General features: G+C 44.3%; 1 protein-coding gene across 1 annotated transcript in view; it reads left to right on the forward strand.

Moving 5' to 3' along the window:
* The window catches only part of svep1 (sushi, von Willebrand factor type A, EGF and pentraxin domain containing 1), a 229,044-nt gene that overhangs the window by 112,939 nt on the left and 95,614 nt on the right, over positions 1–20,491 (forward strand). Inside the window, exons 16-24 of the mRNA XM_078529199.1 lie at positions 222–455; positions 2,569–2,730; positions 4,837–4,998; positions 11,517–11,678; positions 11,796–11,881; positions 13,271–13,367; positions 13,458–13,571; positions 15,914–16,027; positions 18,463–18,664. Of these exons, the coding sequence (XP_078385325.1) occupies positions 222–455; positions 2,569–2,730; positions 4,837–4,998; positions 11,517–11,678; positions 11,796–11,881; positions 13,271–13,367; positions 13,458–13,571; positions 15,914–16,027; positions 18,463–18,664 (1,333 nt within the window). The remainder of the gene's footprint in view (positions 1–221; positions 456–2,568; positions 2,731–4,836; positions 4,999–11,516; positions 11,679–11,795; positions 11,882–13,270; positions 13,368–13,457; positions 13,572–15,913; positions 16,028–18,462; positions 18,665–20,491) is intronic.

Genomic DNA, 20,491 nt, shown 5'->3' on the forward strand with positions numbered 1-20,491 from the left:
TCTAGTAACTGAAGTTCTTCATCTCCGGAACCCTCCGGAACCATTCTCATGAATGTTTTTTGCACCTTCACATGCCTCCCAAAACTGGGTGCAATACACTAATTGACGCCAAACTAGTGCTTTATACATGTTCAGGGTGTTCTTGTGAGTATTGTTCTGTATATCAACATGTGAAAACAGACAGTGACACTGTTTTGTTTCCCTTTCTTTCTAATTCCCAGCCAGTGTAGCACTGCCAAATGATAAAAATGACACAGCGGAATCAGATAATCAAAGACGACTCCTTCACACGTTGGAACGTGTTACGAGGCGGCTGAAGAGGGCATTGGACAGCGAGCCACTTTATCAATTCTCCTTTGGCTCTGAGATTATTCAGTCAGACAGCAAGTCACTGGAGAGCAGCAAAACAGCTTTATTCTGCAGACCAGGCTCTGTGCTGAAGGAACGTATGTGTGGTAAGTCCATTGGTAGGTTTAATATTATTTGAAGTATTCTTGCTGGAAAGGAACATATACTGGACATGTGTTAATACAATCCCAAGCCAGTTGGTGAAGTATAAAACTAGACTCTAATACTTTCCTTGATAATCAGTTTATTCACAGAATGCAGCAGTACATATGTCAACTTCCTACCTACCAACCCAGGTGTCCCAGCAGTCTCTCTTTATAAGTGCGCTAAGTACTTAATTAGCTAATGCCCTTCATCTGTGTATCTTAACAATATAATAAACATACTATTAGCAACACAATGTATATTATCAATATGACCTGCTGTCTGTCTTTCTATCATTCTTTCTCTTCTTCTATCTTCTTCTCTATCATTTTGAAATAACCCCACCCCCTTTCAAATTACTTTCTCCTCACTTTCAATGCTCTACCCTCCTCCATTATATACCATTTCCAAACTAAGATGGATCACCTCCACTCAGTGTTTCCATAGATATTCCTGATCCCAGTCAGTCTGACTCTCCAAACCCTGTCCACCATCTACAAGGCACAGGTCAGAAGTGGGATGGAATACTCTCCACTTGCCTGGATGAGTGCTCCTCCAACAACATTCAAGAAGCTTGACACCACCCAGGCTTGATTGACATCCGAACCACCACCCTCATCTTTCACTGCCTCAACCACCCATCCACAGTGTGTACCATCTACAAGATGTACAGCAGCAGCTCATCAAGGCTCCTTTGACAGCACCTTCCAAACCCATGACCTTCACTACCTAAAAAGAAACAGAAAATAGGAGCAGGAGTGGGTCATTTGGTCCTTTGAACCTGCTCCGCCATTCAATATAATCATGGCTGATCCTCTATCTCAACACCATACTCCTCCACTCTCCCAAAACCCCCTGACACCTTCAGAGTCCAGAAATCTATCTATTTCCTTCTTAAACATCTTCAGTAACTTGGCCTCCACAGCCTTCTGTGATAGAGAATTCCATAGGGTCACCACCCTCTGAGTGAAGAAATTTCTCCTCATTTCAGTCCTAAATGGTCAACCCCATATCCTGAGACTGTGACCCCTTGTTCTTGACTCCCCCAGCCAGAGGAAATATCATCCCTGCATCCAGTCTGTCCATCAGAATTTTACATGTTTCAATGAGATCTCCTCTCATTCTTCTAAACTCCAGTGAATACAGGCCCAATCTCTCCTCCTACGACAATCTTGCCATCCCAGGAATCAGTCTGGTGAACCTTCTCTGCAGTCCTTCTATGGCAAGTATATCCTTTCTTAGGTAAGGAAACCAAAACTGCACACAATACTCCAGGTGTGATCTCACCACAGCCCTGTACAGCTGCAGTAAGACATCCTTGCTCCTGTACACAAGTCCTCTCTCAATGAAGGCCAACATACCATTTGTCTTCTTAACTGCTTGCTGCACCTGCATGCTTGCTTTCAGTGATTGGTGAACAAAGACACAGGTCCCTTTGTACATCAACCTTTCCCATCTATCACTTAGAAGGACAAGGGCAGCAGATGCATGGGAACATCACCAGTTGCAAGTTCCCCTCCAAGTCACATACCATTCTGATTTGGAACTACATCGCCGTTTCTTCACAATCACTGGGTCAAAACCCTGGAACTCCCTTCCTAACAGCACTGTGGGTGTACCTACACCACATGGACTGCAACAGTTCAAGGTGGCAGCTCACCACCACCTTCTCAAGGGTAATTAGAGATGGGTAATAAATGATGGCCTTGCCTGTGACACCCACATCCTATGTATTAAAGATGCCTATTGGAAAGATGTTTGGCTGTGGAAAGTTCCATTGTTGTCTTTTGCATGAGTTACTCCTAGTGTCCAGGGCAATGTTTATCCCTCAGTCAACATCTAGAAGATCTGCTCACTATTACATTGCTGTTTTTGGGAGCTCACTGCGCATCAATCGTCTGCCGCATTTCCTACATTACAAAAATAAATACACCTCAAAGTGTATCACATTGGCTGTAAAATCCTCTGGTGGTCATGAAAACTGCCATATACATTCCAGTCTTTTTTTTATGAAACCATGGTCAAATAAATGGAATACTTGATTTTTAATTGTTCCTTTTGGTTTCTCCTTTACAGTGAACTGCCCTGTGGGAACATATTTCTCACTGGAACACGGCGCTTGTGAAAGCTGCTGGATAGGGGCCTACCAGGATCAAGAGGGACAGCTGGAATGCAAGATGTGTCCCCCTGGCACTTCGACTGAATACATGCATGGCAGGAGCACTGATGAATGCAAGGGTGAGATGTACAATTTTACAGGTATTTTCTTGCGCAGACTCTTAAAGATAGGTGCAAATGGAACTAGGAGCGATGCAGAGTTGCCAATTCTGGCCAGGTTTAATCCTGGAGGTTCATGTGACCTCCTTCTTCCAACTGCCCAGACCCCACTCTCACCTCATTGGTCACCCAACATGTCCATTCCCATGCTAATTGGAAAGCCAGAAAACCCTTCATTACCTGCTTGACTGTCAGTCGAACAGACTTTCTTTATCCAACTCCAACACTTACATCACTGATAAACTAAAGCAATAAAAGAGAATGACTTATTTTCTTGCCCACTGTTGGCTTTCTCCCAGCTCCCTTTACTCCTACTAATGTCCTGGAAATTTAATTTTCAATTCCGGGAGTCTCCAGGACCAGCCTGGAGGGTTGGCAACTCAAGAACAATCATAAATTTCATGTATGTGAGCACACATGGTGCTCCAATGATCAGAGATTCTAGTCAGATGAGGCTGATGATAAAATCTTGAAAAGCAGGTCACTGTTAGAGGCATGCAGCTGAACGTGATATTGTAGAATCACTACAGCACAAGAGGCCATTCAGCCCATTGTGTCTGTGTCAGCTCTTTGAAAGCCCTTTTTAAATTGACTGCAGTATTTACATCACCTGATGTAACATATAATATATGCAATATTAGAACAGCAATGTTAGCGGCTAGTTTTAATTGGTTCTGGCCAGCCTTTTTCTCCATCTGACTATCATAAGGGGATGTGGAGAGATGCTGGTATAGCAGTAATGTCACTGCACTGGTAATCTAGAGGCCCAGGCTAATGTTCTGGGGGCAAGGGTTCAAATCCCACCATGTTCCCTGGTGGAATTTAAATTCAATTAATGGTGACGGTCTCGGCAATGGTGGCCATGAATCAATTGTCATAAAAACCCATCTGGTTCACTAATGTCCTTTAGGGAAGGAAATCTGCTGTCCTTACCTGGTCTAGCCTACATGTGACTCCAGACCCACAGCAATGTGGTTGACTCTTAACTGCCCTCTGAAATGGTGTGGCATGCCATTCAGTTCAAGGGTAATTAGGAATGGGCAACAAATGCTGGCCTTGGCAGTGATGCCCACATCCCATAAGAGAATAAAGGAAAAATAAATTGGACTGCCTTTTCCAGATCTCATTGAATGTGTCCTTTTAAACATTAAGTTTGCAATCACTGGCCTTGGCCAGGCTGCCGTGGCTACACATTGCCTGATGGGACTGACGATTTAAACTGGGCCTTGCCTGTATGACTGTAGAGTCCTCTTTATCGTTGTGTAGATGAATTCAAAATTCCCTGCGCTGCAAGGAGGCAGGGAAAATTTGAACCTGCTGATAACTCCTGCCCTCTTCAGTCCTACTCCCTTAATATTGGGAGTGAACTGCATCTTAACATTGGCAGTAAGTAGAGCATGTTTTACATTACTCCCTATCTGATTGCATTGTACCTAACCTGGGAGTGCAAAAAGAGAAATGTTTAAAAACATGGCATCCCTCACCTTGAAGTGTGTAGAAATCCACCAGTATAAATGAAACTGAGTGATCTTCATGTATTTTGATAAATTAGTTTTCCCCATTTTAAAAGAAAACAGGCTTAAAGGTTTAAAATGCATTGAACTCCCTGTCTTGAATGCAATTAGAAACCTGTCATCAAACAAGTTCAAGACTCATTGAAGCACACAGTTCAGGCGCAGCTCGACTCTCTGCACACACGTAATGCTTTTTATTTATTTCTAAATTCCTTTTAAAAGAGTCCTCAAAGTTGAACACCTCTTCTCACTTCCAACTGTGCTCTTCACAGCAGTAAAAGAGGCAACTTAGAGCCTCGACTTTATCTGGTGACAACCAATTTTTGGGCGTTGTGATAATCTAGCATTTGGGATCTTGCTGTGCGCCAGTTGGTGTTTCTCTACATCACAACAGCGGCCACACTTTGAAATCCTTCATTGGCTGTAAAGTGCTTTGGGACGTGCTGAGGTGGCGAAAGGCACAATGTAAATTGCACAGGAATAAAAACCGCATGCTTTCTGTTCTACCGTCCATGTTGCCATGTGTTGACTTCTGTCTTTCTTGCTTTGCTAGGTCAGTGCAGGCCTGGAACTTACTCTACAAATGGCCTGGAAACCTGTGAATCTTGTCCACTGGGGACCTTTCAGCCAGCGTATAGTGCAAAGAGGTGCCTTTCATGTCCAGATGGGTTGACCACAGTGAAAAGAGGAGCCATTGGAGTTTCTGAGTGCGGAGGTACATCAGAAGTCATAAAGCATATGTATGATTAACACCTCAAATCCTCCCCATTGGTTAAATAAGGCCAGTCACTAGTGAAAGGACAGTTTATATGTTGACTAGCCGTTGATGCTCCTTTATTTTTTGTTTTACATTAAGTTATTTTATTTTTCAAGTGATAACATTGGCCGATTGTCCTTTGAAATCATCCACACAATCTTGAGTCAAAAGAAATTGACTTAAAATTTGGACTGGCACTCAACCTGTTCAGAATCCCTAACATGCTTGTGCTAACTACCAGCCTTTTTTATTTGCACAAGTGTTAACTTATTCAAAATTAATGGATGAATGCCTGTGTTGAAACAGTGCAGACAGATGAATGGAAGACCATTAAGCTTCTGTGCAGTGCTGTTCAGAAACCTTATCTATTATTAACATCAAGCCTGCAAGAACATTCCAGATATACTGAGGCTTGGAGGAAACCTAATTTCAGTTTATATATTGACCAGCTGATGATGCTTATTTATTTTTTGTTTCATGTTAAAGCAATATTAAATATTAAAACAGGTGTAGTGGTATTGTCACTAGACGAATAGTCCAGACCCTGGGAACCTGGGTTCGAATCCTACCACGGCGGATGGTCGAATTTGAATTCAATAAAAATCTGGAGTTAAAAGTCTAATGATGACCATGATCAACAAACCATTGTCGATTGTTGTAAAATGCAGGGAATCTGCTGTCCTTACCCGGTCTGGCCTACATGTGACTCCAGACCCACAGCAACGTGGTTGACTCTTAAATGCCCTCTGAAATGGCCGAGCAAGCCACTCATTGTAGCAAACCGCAACAAAGTCACAAAAAAGGAATTAAACCAGAAGGATAACCAGACATCGACCTAGGCACAAGAAACGACAACAGCAAATTCAGCCCTGTCGGCCCTGCAAAGTTCTCCTTACTAATAACTGGGGGCTAGTGCCAAAATTGGAAGAGCAGTCTCACAGACTCGTCAAGCAACAGCCTGGCATAGTCATCCTCACAGAATCATATCTTGCAGATAATGTCCCAGCCACCACCATTACCATCCCTGGCTCTGTCCTGTCCCACCGGTAGGACAAACCCAGTAGAAGTGGCAGCACAGTGGTATACAGTTGGGAAGGAGTTGCCCTGGGAGTCTTTAACATCGACTCCGGACCACATGAAGTCTCATGGCATCAGGTCAAACATGGATGAGGAAGTCTCCTGCTGATTACCACCTACTGCCCTCCCTCAGCTGAGGAACCAGTGCTTCTCCATGTTGAACACCACTTGGAGGAAGCACTGAGGGTGGCAAGGGCAGAGAATGTACTCTGGGTGGGGGACTTCAATGTCGGTAGCACCACGACTGACTGAGTTGTCCGAGTCCTAAAGGACATAGCTGCTAGACTGGGTCTGCGGCAGGTGGTGAGGGAACCAACAAGAGGGAAAAACATACTTGACCTCATCCTCACTAACCTGGCTGCTGCAGATGCATCTGTCCATGACAGTATCGGTAGGAGTGACCACCACACAGTCGTTGTGGAGATGAAGTCTTGCCTTCACATTTGAGGATGCCCTCCGTTGTGTGTGTGGCACTACCACTGTGCTAAATGGGATAGATTTCGAACAGTTCTAGCAACTCAAGGCTGGGCATCCATGAGGCGCTGTGGGCCATCAGTAGCAGCAGAATTGTGCTCAAACAATCTGTAACCTCGTGGCCTGATAATATCCCCCACTCTACCATTACCATCAAGCCAGGGATTAACCCTGGTTCAATGAAGAGTGCAGGAGGGCATGCCAGGAACAGCACCAGGCATACCTAAAAATGAGGGGTCGACCTGGTGAAGCTACAACACAGGACTATTTGCATACCAAACAACATAAGCAGCAAGAGATAGACAGGGCTAAGTGATCCCACAATCAACGGATCAGAGCTAAGCTCTGCAGTCCTGCCACATCCAGTTGTAAATGGTGGTGGACAATTAAACAACTCACTGGAGGAGGAGGCTCCACAAACATCCCCATCCTTAATGATGGGGAAGACCAGCAAAAAAACCCACAGCGCAAAAGATTAAGCTGAAGCATTTGCTACAATCTTCAGCCAGAAGTCCAAGTGGATGATCCATCTCAGCATCCTCCAGAGGCCCCAACCATCACAGATGCCAATCTTCAGCCAATTCAATTCATTCCATGTGGTATCAAGAAATGGCTGAAGGCATTGGATACTACAAAGGCTATGGGTCCTGACAATATTCCAGCAATAATACTGAATACTTGTACTCCAGAACTTGCCACGCCCCTAGCCAAGCTGTCCCAGTACAGCTACAACACTGGCATCTACCCAGCTATGTGGAAAATTGCCCAGGTATGTCCTGTACACAAAAAGCAGGATAAATCCAACCCAACCAATTACTGCCCCAGTAGTCTACTCTCGATCAGTAAAGTAATGGAAGGGATCAGCAACAGTGCTATCAAGCGGCACTTGCTTAGCAATAACCTGCTTGCAGACGCCCAGTTTGGGTACTGCCAGGGGCACTCAGCTCCTGACCTCATCACAGCCTTGGTTCAAACATGGACAAAAGAGCTCAACACCCGAGGTGAGGTGAGAGTGACTGTCCTTGACATCAAGGCAGCATTTGACCGAGTGTGGCATCAAGGAGCCCTAGCAAAACTGGAGTCAATGGGAATCAGGGAAAGTCTCTGCTGCTTGGAGTCATACCTAGCACAAAGGAAGATAGTTGTTATTGTTGGAGGTCAGTCATCTCAGCTCCAGGACATCACTGCAGGAGTTCCTCAGGGTAGCATCCTCGGCCCAACCATCTTCAGCTGCTTCATCAATGACCTTCATTCCATCATAAGGTCAGATTGTGCAATCATCAACGAACATCTCCAATGTTCAGCACCATTTGCGATGACTCAGATACTGAAGCAGTCCATGTCCAAATGCAGCAAGACCTGGACAATATACAGGCTTGGGCTGACAAGTGGCAAGTAACAGTGCCTGGCACTTGTGTGGCCTGAATGACTATTTCCAACAAGAGAGAATCTAACCATCGCTCCTTGACGTTCAATGGCATTACCATCACTGAATCCCCCACTATCGACATCCTGGAGGTTACCATTGAGCAGAAACTGAACTGGACTAGCCATATAAATACTGTGGCTACAAGAGCAAGTCAGAGGCTAGGAATCGTGTGGAGAGTAACTCAACTCCTGACTTCCCAAAGTCTGTCCACCATCTACTAGGCAAAAGTCAGGAGTGTGATGGAATACTCTCCACTTGCCTGGATGAGTACAGCTCCCACAACACTCGAAGCTTGACACCGTCCAGGACAATGCAGCCCGCTTGACTGACACCACATTCACTCCCTCCACCACTGACGCACAGTAGCAGCAGTGTACCATCTACAGGATGCACTGCAGGAATTCACCAAGGCTCCTTCAACAGCACCTTCCAAACCCATGACCACTACCATCTAGAAAGCCAAGGGCAGCAAATAGATGGGAACACCACCACCTGGAAGTTCCCCTCCAAGTCACTCACCTTCCTGTAAATATATTGCCCTTGCTTCACTGTCGCTGGGTCAAAATCCTGGAACTCCCTAACAGCATTATGGGTGCACCTACACCACATGGACTGCAGCGGCTCAAGAAGGCAGCTAACCACCCCCAGTAAATGCTGGCCCAGCCAGCGAAGCCCACATCCCATGAATGACAAAAAGTCGCCAAACATGCCTCATATTTATATTTCACAAACTATAAAATCGTCTGAACCCGGACAACCGCCTAGCTAATGACAATGTGTAGGAGACTTTGCTGGAACAGCGTGTAACTTTAATTTTCACTCATGGTCTTCACAATCCCACTCTCTCACCGACCCCCCCAGTGGGTAATGGTTATGGAATGAAGGAAGCTCCCCTTCTCCCTGTGGACTCCAGGGTCGTTTAGTTTGATGACAACCAGTGCACTATTTCATGGCCACTTCCTTCAGTTCCCTGCGATGTATGCTATCAGGCCCTCGGGATTTACCATCTTCTACACATTCCAGGAATTCATGCACCACAGTATTATTGCTAATTTGGTTTCCCCAGTCTGATTAAAGTCACCCATGATCGCTGTAGCACCCTTATTACATGTACCTCTAATTTCCTGTTTAATACCGTTCTCTACCTTATCACTACTGTTTGGAAGCCTATAGACAACTCCCACTAATGTTTTCCACCCCTTGTTACTTCTTAGCTCCACCCAGATTGATTCTTCATCAAGATTTTCTGAGCCAATATCCTCTTTTGCTATTGCACTGATTTCACCTTTAACTAGCACTGCCATACCACCACCTTTTCCTTTTTGCCTGTCCTTCCTAAATATTGAATACCATTGGATATTCAGTTCCCAGCCTTGGTCACCCTGCAGCCATGTCTTCGTAATCGTGATCATGTCACACCCGTTTACATCTATTTGCGGTGTTAATTCCTCTACCTTATCACGAATGCTCCATAAATTCCGATAGTGCCTTTAGACTTGTCTTTTTAACATTTTTACACATCTTTTTTGTACTATGGCCCTACTTGCTGCTTGCCCTTGTTTCCTCTGCCTTCCGCTTTTGCTTTCTACTTTTCTAACTTTCATTTCGAGCTTTGTTTCCCTCTCTTGTGTCTCCCCGCTCAGGTTCCCATTCCCCTGCCACTCTAGTTTAAACCCTCCCACTCAGTTCTAGCAAATACCCCTGCAAGGATATTGGTCCCGGTCCTGCTGGGGTGCAACCCATCCAGCTTGTCCCATCTTCTCCAGAATCGGTCCCAATACCTCAGGAACCTAAATCCCTCCCTCCTACGCCATCTCTCCAGTCACGCATTTATCTGGTCTATTCTCCTATTCCTGATTTCACTAACACGTGGCACTGGGAGTAATCCTGAGGTTACTACCTTTGAGGTCCTGCTTTTTAATTTATTTCCTAGCTCTCTATATTCTGCTTTCAGGACCTCATCCCTCTTTTTACCTATGTCATTGCTACTGATATGGACCACGACTTCTAGCTGTTCGCGCTCCCCCTTCAGAATGTCCTAAAGCTGCTCAGTGACATCCTTGACCCTGGCACTAGATAGGCAACATACAACCCTGGTGTCACGACTGCTGAAACATCTTTCTGTTCCCCTTACAATAGAATCCCCTATCACTATTGCTCTCCCACTCTTTTTTCTCTTCCCACCTCTACCACCACCACCACCACTACCCCCCCCACCACCCCCTCCCATGCAGCTGAGCCACTCGTGGTGCCATGAACTTGGCTCTCGCTGCATTCCCCTGAGAAACCATCTCCCCCAGCAGTATCCAAAATGGAAAATCTGTTAGAGGGGGAGATGGACCCAGGGGACTCCTGCCTCGTGCCTTTACTCTGTTTGGTAGTCACCCATGCTCTTTCTGCCTGTGCACTCTTTACCTGTGGTGTGACCACCTCACTGTACGTGCTATCTATGAAGATCTCAGCCTTGCGGATGCTCCACAGTGACTCCAGCTACTACTCCAGCTCCGAAATGTGGATTTTAAGTAGCTGCAGCTGGAGACACTTCCTGCACAAGTGGTCACCCTGGATACTGGGAGTGTCCCTGACTTCCCACATCGCACAGGAGGTGCATTCTATGTGGCCGAGCTGCTCTGCCATGACTTACCCTTAAATTACGCCCTTTACTTTTTCTTCCTCTAGTTTAAAGAATATTAAATACATACTAGGGACCTTACTACTTATACTTTAAACACTACTTAATCTAAACTAAAGACCAATTCTTACTTTAAAATCTGGACTGTAGAAATACTCACCAGGTCCTACTTGCCAAGGCTGCCGCTCCTCTCATGCTGGCTCCCGGTCCCACTCTGGTCTCGGGCCTGGTTCCCCTCTCTCTTTATGGCCTCTGTTCCTCTCACGTTATCAAATGCCAAAAGCAAAAGCAAATCTCTTTCCCTTCCTCCCCTAACTCCCTTAATCACCCAACTCCCAGCAGTCTGTTATAAGTTACACTCAAGTGCTGAGTCACACTAAGTTGGCTGGCTCTATATACTCCTAAAACAAAAGCAAGCTGAGCCAGTCACAGAGGAACCAGTCTCAGCTGCTTCATTAATTGACTAAGCCCAACTGCTCACCCAGTGGAGAGCTTGTTAAAACGTTGCTTCAGGCTGGGGAACTTTAGAATTTAAACTGTTGATTTCAGTTGAATGCTGACTACCAACAAAATTAGTCTTTTACAGAGAGATTTTAAAAAGTTAAGACTCCTTCCTCACCATCCACCAGCATCCAGTCCTGATGTGTTTCAACATTAAGGCAGGTCTAAAATTCTGGTCAAACCACGAATGATTTAGTGAAAGAATGTGCTCGCAGATCACTTTCATTTGAATTTCAACAAGTGAAAATTAAAGACATGAAAGAAAGCAAGATGTCACAGAGGGATTTGAAGTTACCTGTGATTTCATGCAGTAAAATGTGGGCACTAAATTTTGAAATGCTACCTCTTCTTCCCCATGTCTAGTGCCGTGTACTGCAGGACATGTTTCTCGCTCTGGTATCGTGCCTTGCTACCCTTGTCCCAGAGATTATTATCAGCCTGATGCAGGCAAGTCATTCTGTCTAGCCTGCCCACTCTACGGTACAACCACCATCACTGGAGCCACCTCCCGAAGTGACTGCTCTGGTAAGGAGGAAACGCCCACAAAATTGTTTTCCAATCCAACTGTCCTGTTGACGACAGTCAAGGCGACAGAGAAGGCTGGAAAACAAAAATGAAAAAACAGCTTGTTTTCTTTCCAAGGTTTCAACTCTGGATATATAATGGCAACAGCGAGTCAACTGATACCAACACCTCTGGAGAAGAAATCGATGCTTATAGCAAATCAGGTATGATTCAACAGGGTCACCCTTTATGTTGTACACGATAGAGAAAATATAAGAAAAGAGAGCAGGAATAGACCATTGAGCCTGCTCCACCATTCAATAAAGTCATGACTGTTCTCCCTCAGCTCTGTTTTCCCACTCTATCCCCAAATCCCTTGATTAGTGTCCAAATACCTATCAATCTGCCTATCAATCAGAGCAGCCATGATCTTATTGAATGGAGGAATAGATTCGAGGGGCTGAGCGGCCTACTCCTGCTCCTAATTCGTATGTATGATCTCAGTCTAGAATATACTCACTGACTGAGCGTCTACAGCTCTCTGCAAGAGAGAATTCCAAAGACTCACAACCCACTGAGCGAAGAAATTTCTCCTCATATCAGTCTTAGATGGCTGACTCTTTATCCTGAGACTGGCCCCTAGTCCTAGACTCCCCCAACCATGGAAAACAGCCTCTCAGCATCTAACCTGTCAAGCCCTCTCAAACTTTTATACGTTTCAATGAGATGACCCCTCATTCTTCTAAACTCCAGGGAATGTAGGCCCATTTTACACAACCTTTCCTCACAGGACAATGCTCTCACCCCAAAATCAATCCAGTGGACCTTCAATGAACCCCCTCTAAGGCTAAGTAGATCCTTCCTTAGGTAGGGTAATCAAAACTATACACTGTTTCCGTAGAATTTAGTTATAGCCCCTCAAACTGACACCACATCCAGCATTGAAGAATAAGGAAGGGAGATTTTGAGGTGCCCTCTCTCCAGCTTTTTGAAGTTTTAATTCAAAAATAGAATCTGCGGGCAACCGTTGTGGAGGGGAAGCTGCTCCACAGGGTGGCCTTTGTAAGCAGCTGAAGCCAGGCAGGCAGGGCCAGCCTCAGAGCCCACTTGGAGCACTGGGCCCCTGGGCTGGCCACCTCCCAGGCAGCTGCATGGTCCTCCAATGCCTCTAGGTGCTTGGAGACCAACCGGAAGATTCCAGTTGGCCCCTGGGCCTTAGCAGGCTTTAAGCAGGCCTGATTGGTTATCCGTCATTTGTGGGCGGGTAGTGCTGCTGCTCCCATGCCACCTCCAGGAAAATGGCCTGGGAGTGGGTTACACACCAGAAATTTCGCTCTTGACCTCATCAGAGCCTAAAGATTCAACCCATTATCTCAAAGAGTCACTGACTAGACGATGAGATAGATCACAACAGAGTTTCTGTGAAACAAGTGTCACTCATTTAGATGATAGCCATTGGCCTAATTGATTTTCTTAAACACTTACAGAACAGACAGATGATTTTGAGTCTCATAAGGACGGTGAACAGGTTTACCACAGATTGTGAGCAGGACTGAAGACCTCATTTAGTTGAACTGAAAATAAACATTTCTTTTCTCCCCCTTTGAATGAAGGAGTTTAATGAATGCTTCTTGCAACCATGCCAGCACAATGGGAGCTGTGAAAGTGTTGGGTCAGGACACGCTTGTGTGTGTCAGCCTGGATTTACAGGTAGGTGAACTCGGTTTACACTCAACTTTTCCTGGAATCACAGCACAGGTATTATCTGGCTCACCATTAAATTCCACTTTTGTGTTTCAGGCTCTAACTGTGAAACAAACATCAACGAGTGTGCGTCAGACCCCTGCCAAAACAGTGCCACATGCCAGGATGGAGTCGGAAGGTTTGTCTGCTTGTGCCAGCCTGGTTTTCTGGGTGAGTTTACTTTCATGAGGTCCTTTCACTAAGAGAATGAACAATGGCAGGTTTCCCTCAGAGTGACACAATGTTATCAGCCCCCCCTTTAGCTCCACATTTTTAATGACTCTAATTGAACTCCAGCACTTCCCAGTTCATGACGTATTTGTGAAAAACTGGGAAATGAGGAATTGGTGTCCCACTTCAAGACCGCAGGGCATTCAAAACCTAAACTATCCCCTAAGATAACACCATAGATCCACATTGGTTAACAGTAAAAAAGGAGGCTACTTGCAGTACCTGCAGTACTCTTTCCATATGGCCGTATTTTCCATTGCTTTAAATCTTCATCGACCATTACCTGTCTCAATTACTTCCTTGGCAGAGCGTTCCACACTCCACCTCTCCACATGGACCGAGATCCCACAGCCTCCGTTCCTTTCTTCTCAGTGACAGTTTTAAATCGATAACCCCACATCACTAACTCCCCGACAAGAAAGAAGTAGTCTTTTCCCTATTCCATCTTTCAAAATACACCTAATTATAAAACATTTTTTGGATCTACACTTTGCTACCTCTGCTCCAGTGGAAATGGCTCCAACGTCTCGAGTGTCTCTCTTTGCAATGATAGTTACCCGTAGGGGAGGCAGTGGCATAGTGGTAATATCACTGAACTAGTGATTCAGAGGCCCAGGCGAATGCTCTGGGGACATGGGCATAAATGCCATCAAGGCAGCTTGTGGAATTTAAATTCAATTAATTAATAAATATTTGGACCTGAAAGCTGGTCTCAGTAATGGTGACTATCATACTCATCGATTGTTGTAAAAATCCTTCCTGTAAGGAAACCTGCTGTACTTACCAAGTCCGGCCTACACGTGACTCCAACCCACAGCGAAGTTGTTGACTTTTAACTGCCCTCAAACTGCTACAGAAAAGTCAAAGGACTACAGCTTTTCAAAAAAGTTGCTTACCACCATCTTCTCGCATTTAGGGATGGGCAACAAATGCTGGCCTTGGTGAACACTCCCCGATCTCTGAGCCCTTCCAATTCGGGCCTTTTGAGCATCCCCATTTTCCTTTGCAACTCCGTTGGTGGCCATTGATCATTGAATATTGAATAATGTTCTTTTTGCTTTCTCTGTCTGTCCCTTTTTATCTCTAAATCCAATTTTTCCTTCCGTCTCTTTATTTGGCTTTCTCCGCCTGATTTGGCATTGAATTTAACATGGGCCAGAATGTTTACGGCCCCATCCCAGCGGGGGTGGGGCTGTAAAATGCAGCGAGCCATTCTAAATTCCACTGACTTCGGCAGGACTGTAAAATCCCGCTGACGTAAAGCTCCACACATTGTAACTGATACTTCCTGGTTCAGAGTCTGCGCTGCTCATTAACTATTCTTCAATCTGATAAATTAAGGAGATGTACGGTTGTTTTCCCTGTCCACATGGTCCCAGATGTTCTGTAGAGGGTGCTGTGCTGGTTGACTCGAATTCACAGCAAGTTTCACTGCAAAGGCCCATAAATCCATGGAAAAGTGCAAAAGTAGTTCACGGCTGGCTCTGTCCATTCATCGCTGAGGCCAAAATATGACTCAATAAATGGCATAAAGGAACAAAGAGACCTAGGAGTTCAAATATATCATTCCCTGAAAGTGTGAATATAGGTAGATTAAAACATAATCAACTCTGTATCAGTCTCAATATAATAAACAGGATCATAAATTTCAGGGGTAAAGAGTAATCTGTATAAACAATAGTTACATCACAGTCAGAATACTATGTATAGTTTTAGGAATCTCATTATAGAAAGGGCATTAATGTCATAGACAGTGTACAGCATAGGTTCCAGGGATTTTTTTTTCTTCTTTCATTGGAAGGTTTATTTATTTTCCAAACTTATTTTCTGAGTAAAAACATCTTGCATTTATGTAGCATCTTTAACATAATAAAAGAGTTAAAGGCTCTTCACAGAAGGGTTATCAGACAGTATTCGACACTGGGCCACATGAGGAGACATTAGGGGAGATGACTAAAAGCTTGTTCAAAGAGGTAGGTTAAGGAACGTCTTAAAGGAGGTGAGAGAAGTGGAGAAGTTTAGGGAGGAAATTCTGGAGCTTAGGGCCTTGGGAGCTGGAGAGAATGGTGGAGTGAAGGAAATTAGAGGAGCTCCGAGATCATGGAATGTTCTGGGCTGGAACGGGATGTAGAGATAAGTTGAGGAGTATTAATGGCAGGGTCTGAAGCAATGGATATATTTATAATGACTCTACATCAACTGACAGAGATATCAGAGAGCAATGGGACTCTTTGACGTTAAAACATAGATGTTAGCAAACGTTTTGTGTCGATGTTTTCTAGGTCTGCTGTGTGAAGAAGAGTTGGATGAGTGTAACTCTCAACCTTGTCTTCATGAAGGAAGATGCATTGATGGGATTAATGCATATCACTGCAGATGTACTGATGGATTTAGAGGTAAAAACATGGTCATTATGCCTCTTTGGATTTAATTTCTCACTGGCAAAATAAGCCACGGTATTTGTTTAATTTGATTATTTTATTAAAATATTTTCTGGTTTGTGGATATGGATAACTGACAAATCTCTTAATGTACAGGAAATTTTGTAGCAAGGATTGAAATCTAATTTCAATATATGGATTGCAGCTTTGATTACGTAGAATTTACAGCACAAACAGGCCATTTGGCCCAAGTGTTCTATGATCCACACAAGCCTCTTCCCACCTCTAACCCTACGAGCACAACCTCCTATTCCTTTATCCCTGGTGTTTATCCAACTTCCCTTTAATTGCATCCATGCTATTGTGAGATTTTGGTCCTGGAGTCTCAAATTACCCAAAAAAGGGGGTTGAGCTCATAAGTGATTTTAAAGCATTTTATTAAGAAGCGGCAGTTTAAATATGATGCATAACCTAAATAGACAGAAAACAAATACAACCCGTGACAGGTGAGAATGGTTTACTGGTCCTGGAGAACAAATGGACTGATGATGCAGTGTTAGTGCTGACCTCTGTAGCTGGTAGGCAGTCCCTTTAGTTCCCAGCCTCCTTGCGCTAAGCTGTCCCCCTATCCTCCGCCATCCGTAGACAACTGAATGCTTCTCTCCCGAGCACCAGTTTATAAACTATATTTATCGAGGTTGGCGGGTGCTCCATGTCAATCACATGTTCGATCCCATTTACCAATCGCCAAGGGACAGACACTGAGTGTGTACCCTCCTGTTTACGTCCAGAATCCATGAAGTTATTTCTAGGCTTACCACTTGCTCAGGCATCCTGTTTAACCTTTAGTCAGATGGTTGGTTTGCACAGGGGGAGATGGTGGCATAATGGTAATGTCTCTGGACTAGTAATTCAGAAGCCCTGGCTAATGCTCTAAGGACAGCTGAAATTCAATTAATATATCTAGAATTAAAAGCTAGCCTCAGTGATGGTGACCGTGAAACTATTATCCATTGTTGTAAAACTCCATCTGGCTCACTAATGTCCTTTAGGGAAGGAAATCTGCCATCCTTACCTGGTCTGGCCTACATGTGACTCCAGACCCACAGCAATGTAGCTAACTCCTAATTGCCCTCTGAAATGGTCTAGCAAGCCACTCAGTTCAAGGGCAGATAGGGATGGGCATCAAATGCTGGCCTTGCCAGTGACACCCACATCCCAATTTTTAAAAATGGGCCATGAGAATGCCATCAGGTTTAGCTTGTTTCAAAGCCTAAGCTAGAGACATGTCCTGGGCAGAGAGAGCCACTGGACAGCAAGCTGCTACGGAATATATTCAATGATTTTTTAAAAAGATTTTGTAAGGTTGACAGCAATTTCTTACGCCACTCCCTGTGGTAATGAGTTCCACATTCTCACTACTCTCTGGGTAGAGAAGTTTCTCCTGAATTCCCTGTTGGATTTATTAGTGACTATCTTATATTTATGGCTGCACTGGTGGAAACATATTCCCTACGTCTACCTCACCAAACCCTTTCAGAATTTTAAAGACCCCCTATTCTGTCATCCCTCACCCTTCTCTTTTCTAGAGAAAAGAGCAACAGCTTGTTCAATCTTTCCTGATGGGTATACCCTCAGTTCTGGCATCATCCTTGTAAAGATTTTTCTTGAATCACCCATGGGCATAATTAACTTTTCATATTCAATTGCTCGTTCTGTCAGGTTGGCTTGTAAGCTCAGATGTACAGCAGGTGAACATTTATATTTATACACTCATCTCTCTGGGGTAAGGTTTGTGCTGGATTGCGCTGGTTTCTTCAGCTCATTTACTCTTCTGGCTGTTATGAATCCACCAGGAACAGGGTCGTAAGTGGATGAAAGATCTTTCTGGAAAGATTGATCCAATGTGAACATAGCAGGAGCTATACTACCGCTTCCCCACCCCCTCTCCCTCCTCCCAGCCTGCTCCGGCAGTCAGTACAATCATGGCTGATCCTTCTACCTCAGCTCCACCTTCTCGCACTATCCCCATATCACTTAATTCTCTTTAGTGTCTGAAAACCTATCACTCTCAGTCTTGATTATAATCAATAACTGAGCATCCACAGCTCTCTTTTTCACTGCAAATTGCTGAGGCGATCCTGGCTAGAGGACACTGGGATAATAGCATGAAAGCAAAATACTATAGATGCTGAAAGCTCTGAAGAAGAGTCATATGGACGCGAAACGTTAACTCTGCTTCTCTCCCCACAGATGCTGCCAGACCTGCTGAGTTTATCCAGCATTTTCTGTTTTTAATTTTATATTTTTATTAATGCGATAACAGGGCTATCTGGTAGCAATTTCAACGCTTCCTCACAGGTGCCGCCCTCATTTTATAACTTTTTACGTTGCACCCTCCAGGATGTTTTATTTTTAACTGATGCCTTCCGCTTCTTCTTTATTCCAAGGAGTCCACTGTGAGCTCGATGTCGACGAGTGCCTTTCAATGCCATGTCTCCACAATGGGACATGTCGCAACCTGATCGGAGGATTTCAGTGCACATGCCAGCCTGGTTTTTTGGGAGACACGTGTGATGTTAATATTAATGAATGTGCCAGCTTGCCCTGTTTAAATGGAGGGACATGCATGGACGAAGTCAACAACTTCAGGTCAGAACCACTGTTACAAATATGGCGTTTATATTTCGGGACTGTCTCTTTAATTTAGGGTGAAATGGAGGAACGAAGGGGGTCAAGTGTCCTGCTCTAGATTTTTGCCCGACAACTAGCTTGGGTGGCTTGGTTGTTATGGGGACAGTGAGGCCCAGCTTGATTTACTGAGAAGAAGGTGCAAGATGTTCATACCTATAAACAATGACCAGAGCAGCCACGCTGATAGTGGATAGACTGTTAGTCTCTAAGTCTCACTGAGAAGTGTCAGGAATGTCAGGTTTTATGAATATTTGCACTTTAAACTGTCTACCTAATTTCAAGCTAGAATGGAGCTGTGGGTCTAGAGGATAGCTAATTAGCATTTTTACCTGGATATAAGGTCCATGTGATTCACATTGCCATAGAGATGGGATTTGGAAAGGGAGAAGTCCTTAGGAAGCTATTGTAGAATCTGGTTACAGGTTTCTTAAGATACCCCAAATCTCCCAGACACAGCCAGAATCCGAGAGCAAGCAGAAAGATAGACGCAGCCAGTCTCTATTGTTCACCACACTGATTGTCAGGTGGGAGCTTACACTTGAATTAAAGAGTCTAAATTTGTGAGGATTTAAATGAGGCTGGAAGATTTGCGTAGCTTTGGCTAGAGGGAGGAACCTCCAGGGTAACCCTCACATGAAAGTCAGTTCAAGGATTAGAGGTTGTCCAGCTGGAATAGGAAAAAGGAAGCAAGCCATCAGGAGCAGAGAATAACTTTAGACTAGGGAATGAAGTGCCTACTTAAGGGACAGAGTAAAGTATAACTTTGGAAGGGAATTTTTGGGTGTTTTAATAGTTAAATGGGGGACTTTTCTGTAGTCTAGGGTTTAAGTTGCCTACAAAAATTGTGTTTAGTCAATGTTGCTTCCAGTTTGTTTGTTACAGTAAAAATCTTAATACTTGAAATCTTGTGTGATCCTTCCAGTCAGTCACTGGAAATTCAAAATTTATTGGTCTCTAAGGGAATCGTAACAACTACGTCATGGATTCGATCTTGCTCATTTGTGATCCAGACTTTTCTTTTGCATTTGTTGTTTGAAAAAGAAGGAAGATGTTTTTCACCCAATGGGGAATAAGTTAGCAGGGAATGTTGTTGAAGTCAACAGCGTAGCTGGGACTAGGTATTTTCATGGGGAGATAAGGAATTGAGAAATATATTGAAAGGGATGGTCTTTGGGGTTCAAATTAACTGGAAAAGGATGGTCTTGTTGGGTCCCATAGCCCCTTCCATTTTCTAAAGATTCTTATGCTTTTGAGGCACAATCTCTCTCAAACAACATGGGAGCCTGCTTTCTGTGTAGTATACAATAGCAATGAACCCCAAGATTTTGATGATGCTCCAATTCTGGCTTCTTGCCAATTCCAATCGCTGCACCATTGGCGGCTATGCCTTCAACTGCCAATGCCCCAAGCTCTGAAATTCCCTCCCTAAACCTCTCCATCTCTCCCTCCTCCTTTTAGTCATCTCTTGAGATCTACCCTCACCTGGCCCAATATTTCCTGAAGTGGCTCGGTGTCAAATTTTTACTTGATAATCGCACCTTAGGTCGTTTTTACTTCATTAAAGCATTGTTGTACTCAACTGAAAAGAAAAGGAAACCAGCTATTGTCTAGGATTACTTGTCCAGTGACAATACCATTACACCACTGCCTCCCCATGTTAAAGTTAAAGCAGAGTTTGTAGATCTTTGATCAGGAATTTGTTTGACTGCTTACTCCATCGCTGTAACCTCGCTAGACGCACAGCAGAAATGCAGCTTTGTGCCCAATGCCATTCCTTCAGTCTAA

This window comes from Cetorhinus maximus, chromosome 2, assembly GCF_964194155.1.
Source record: "Cetorhinus maximus chromosome 2, sCetMax3.hap1.1, whole genome shotgun sequence".
Taxonomy (NCBI): Eukaryota; Metazoa; Chordata; class Chondrichthyes; order Lamniformes; family Cetorhinidae; genus Cetorhinus; species Cetorhinus maximus.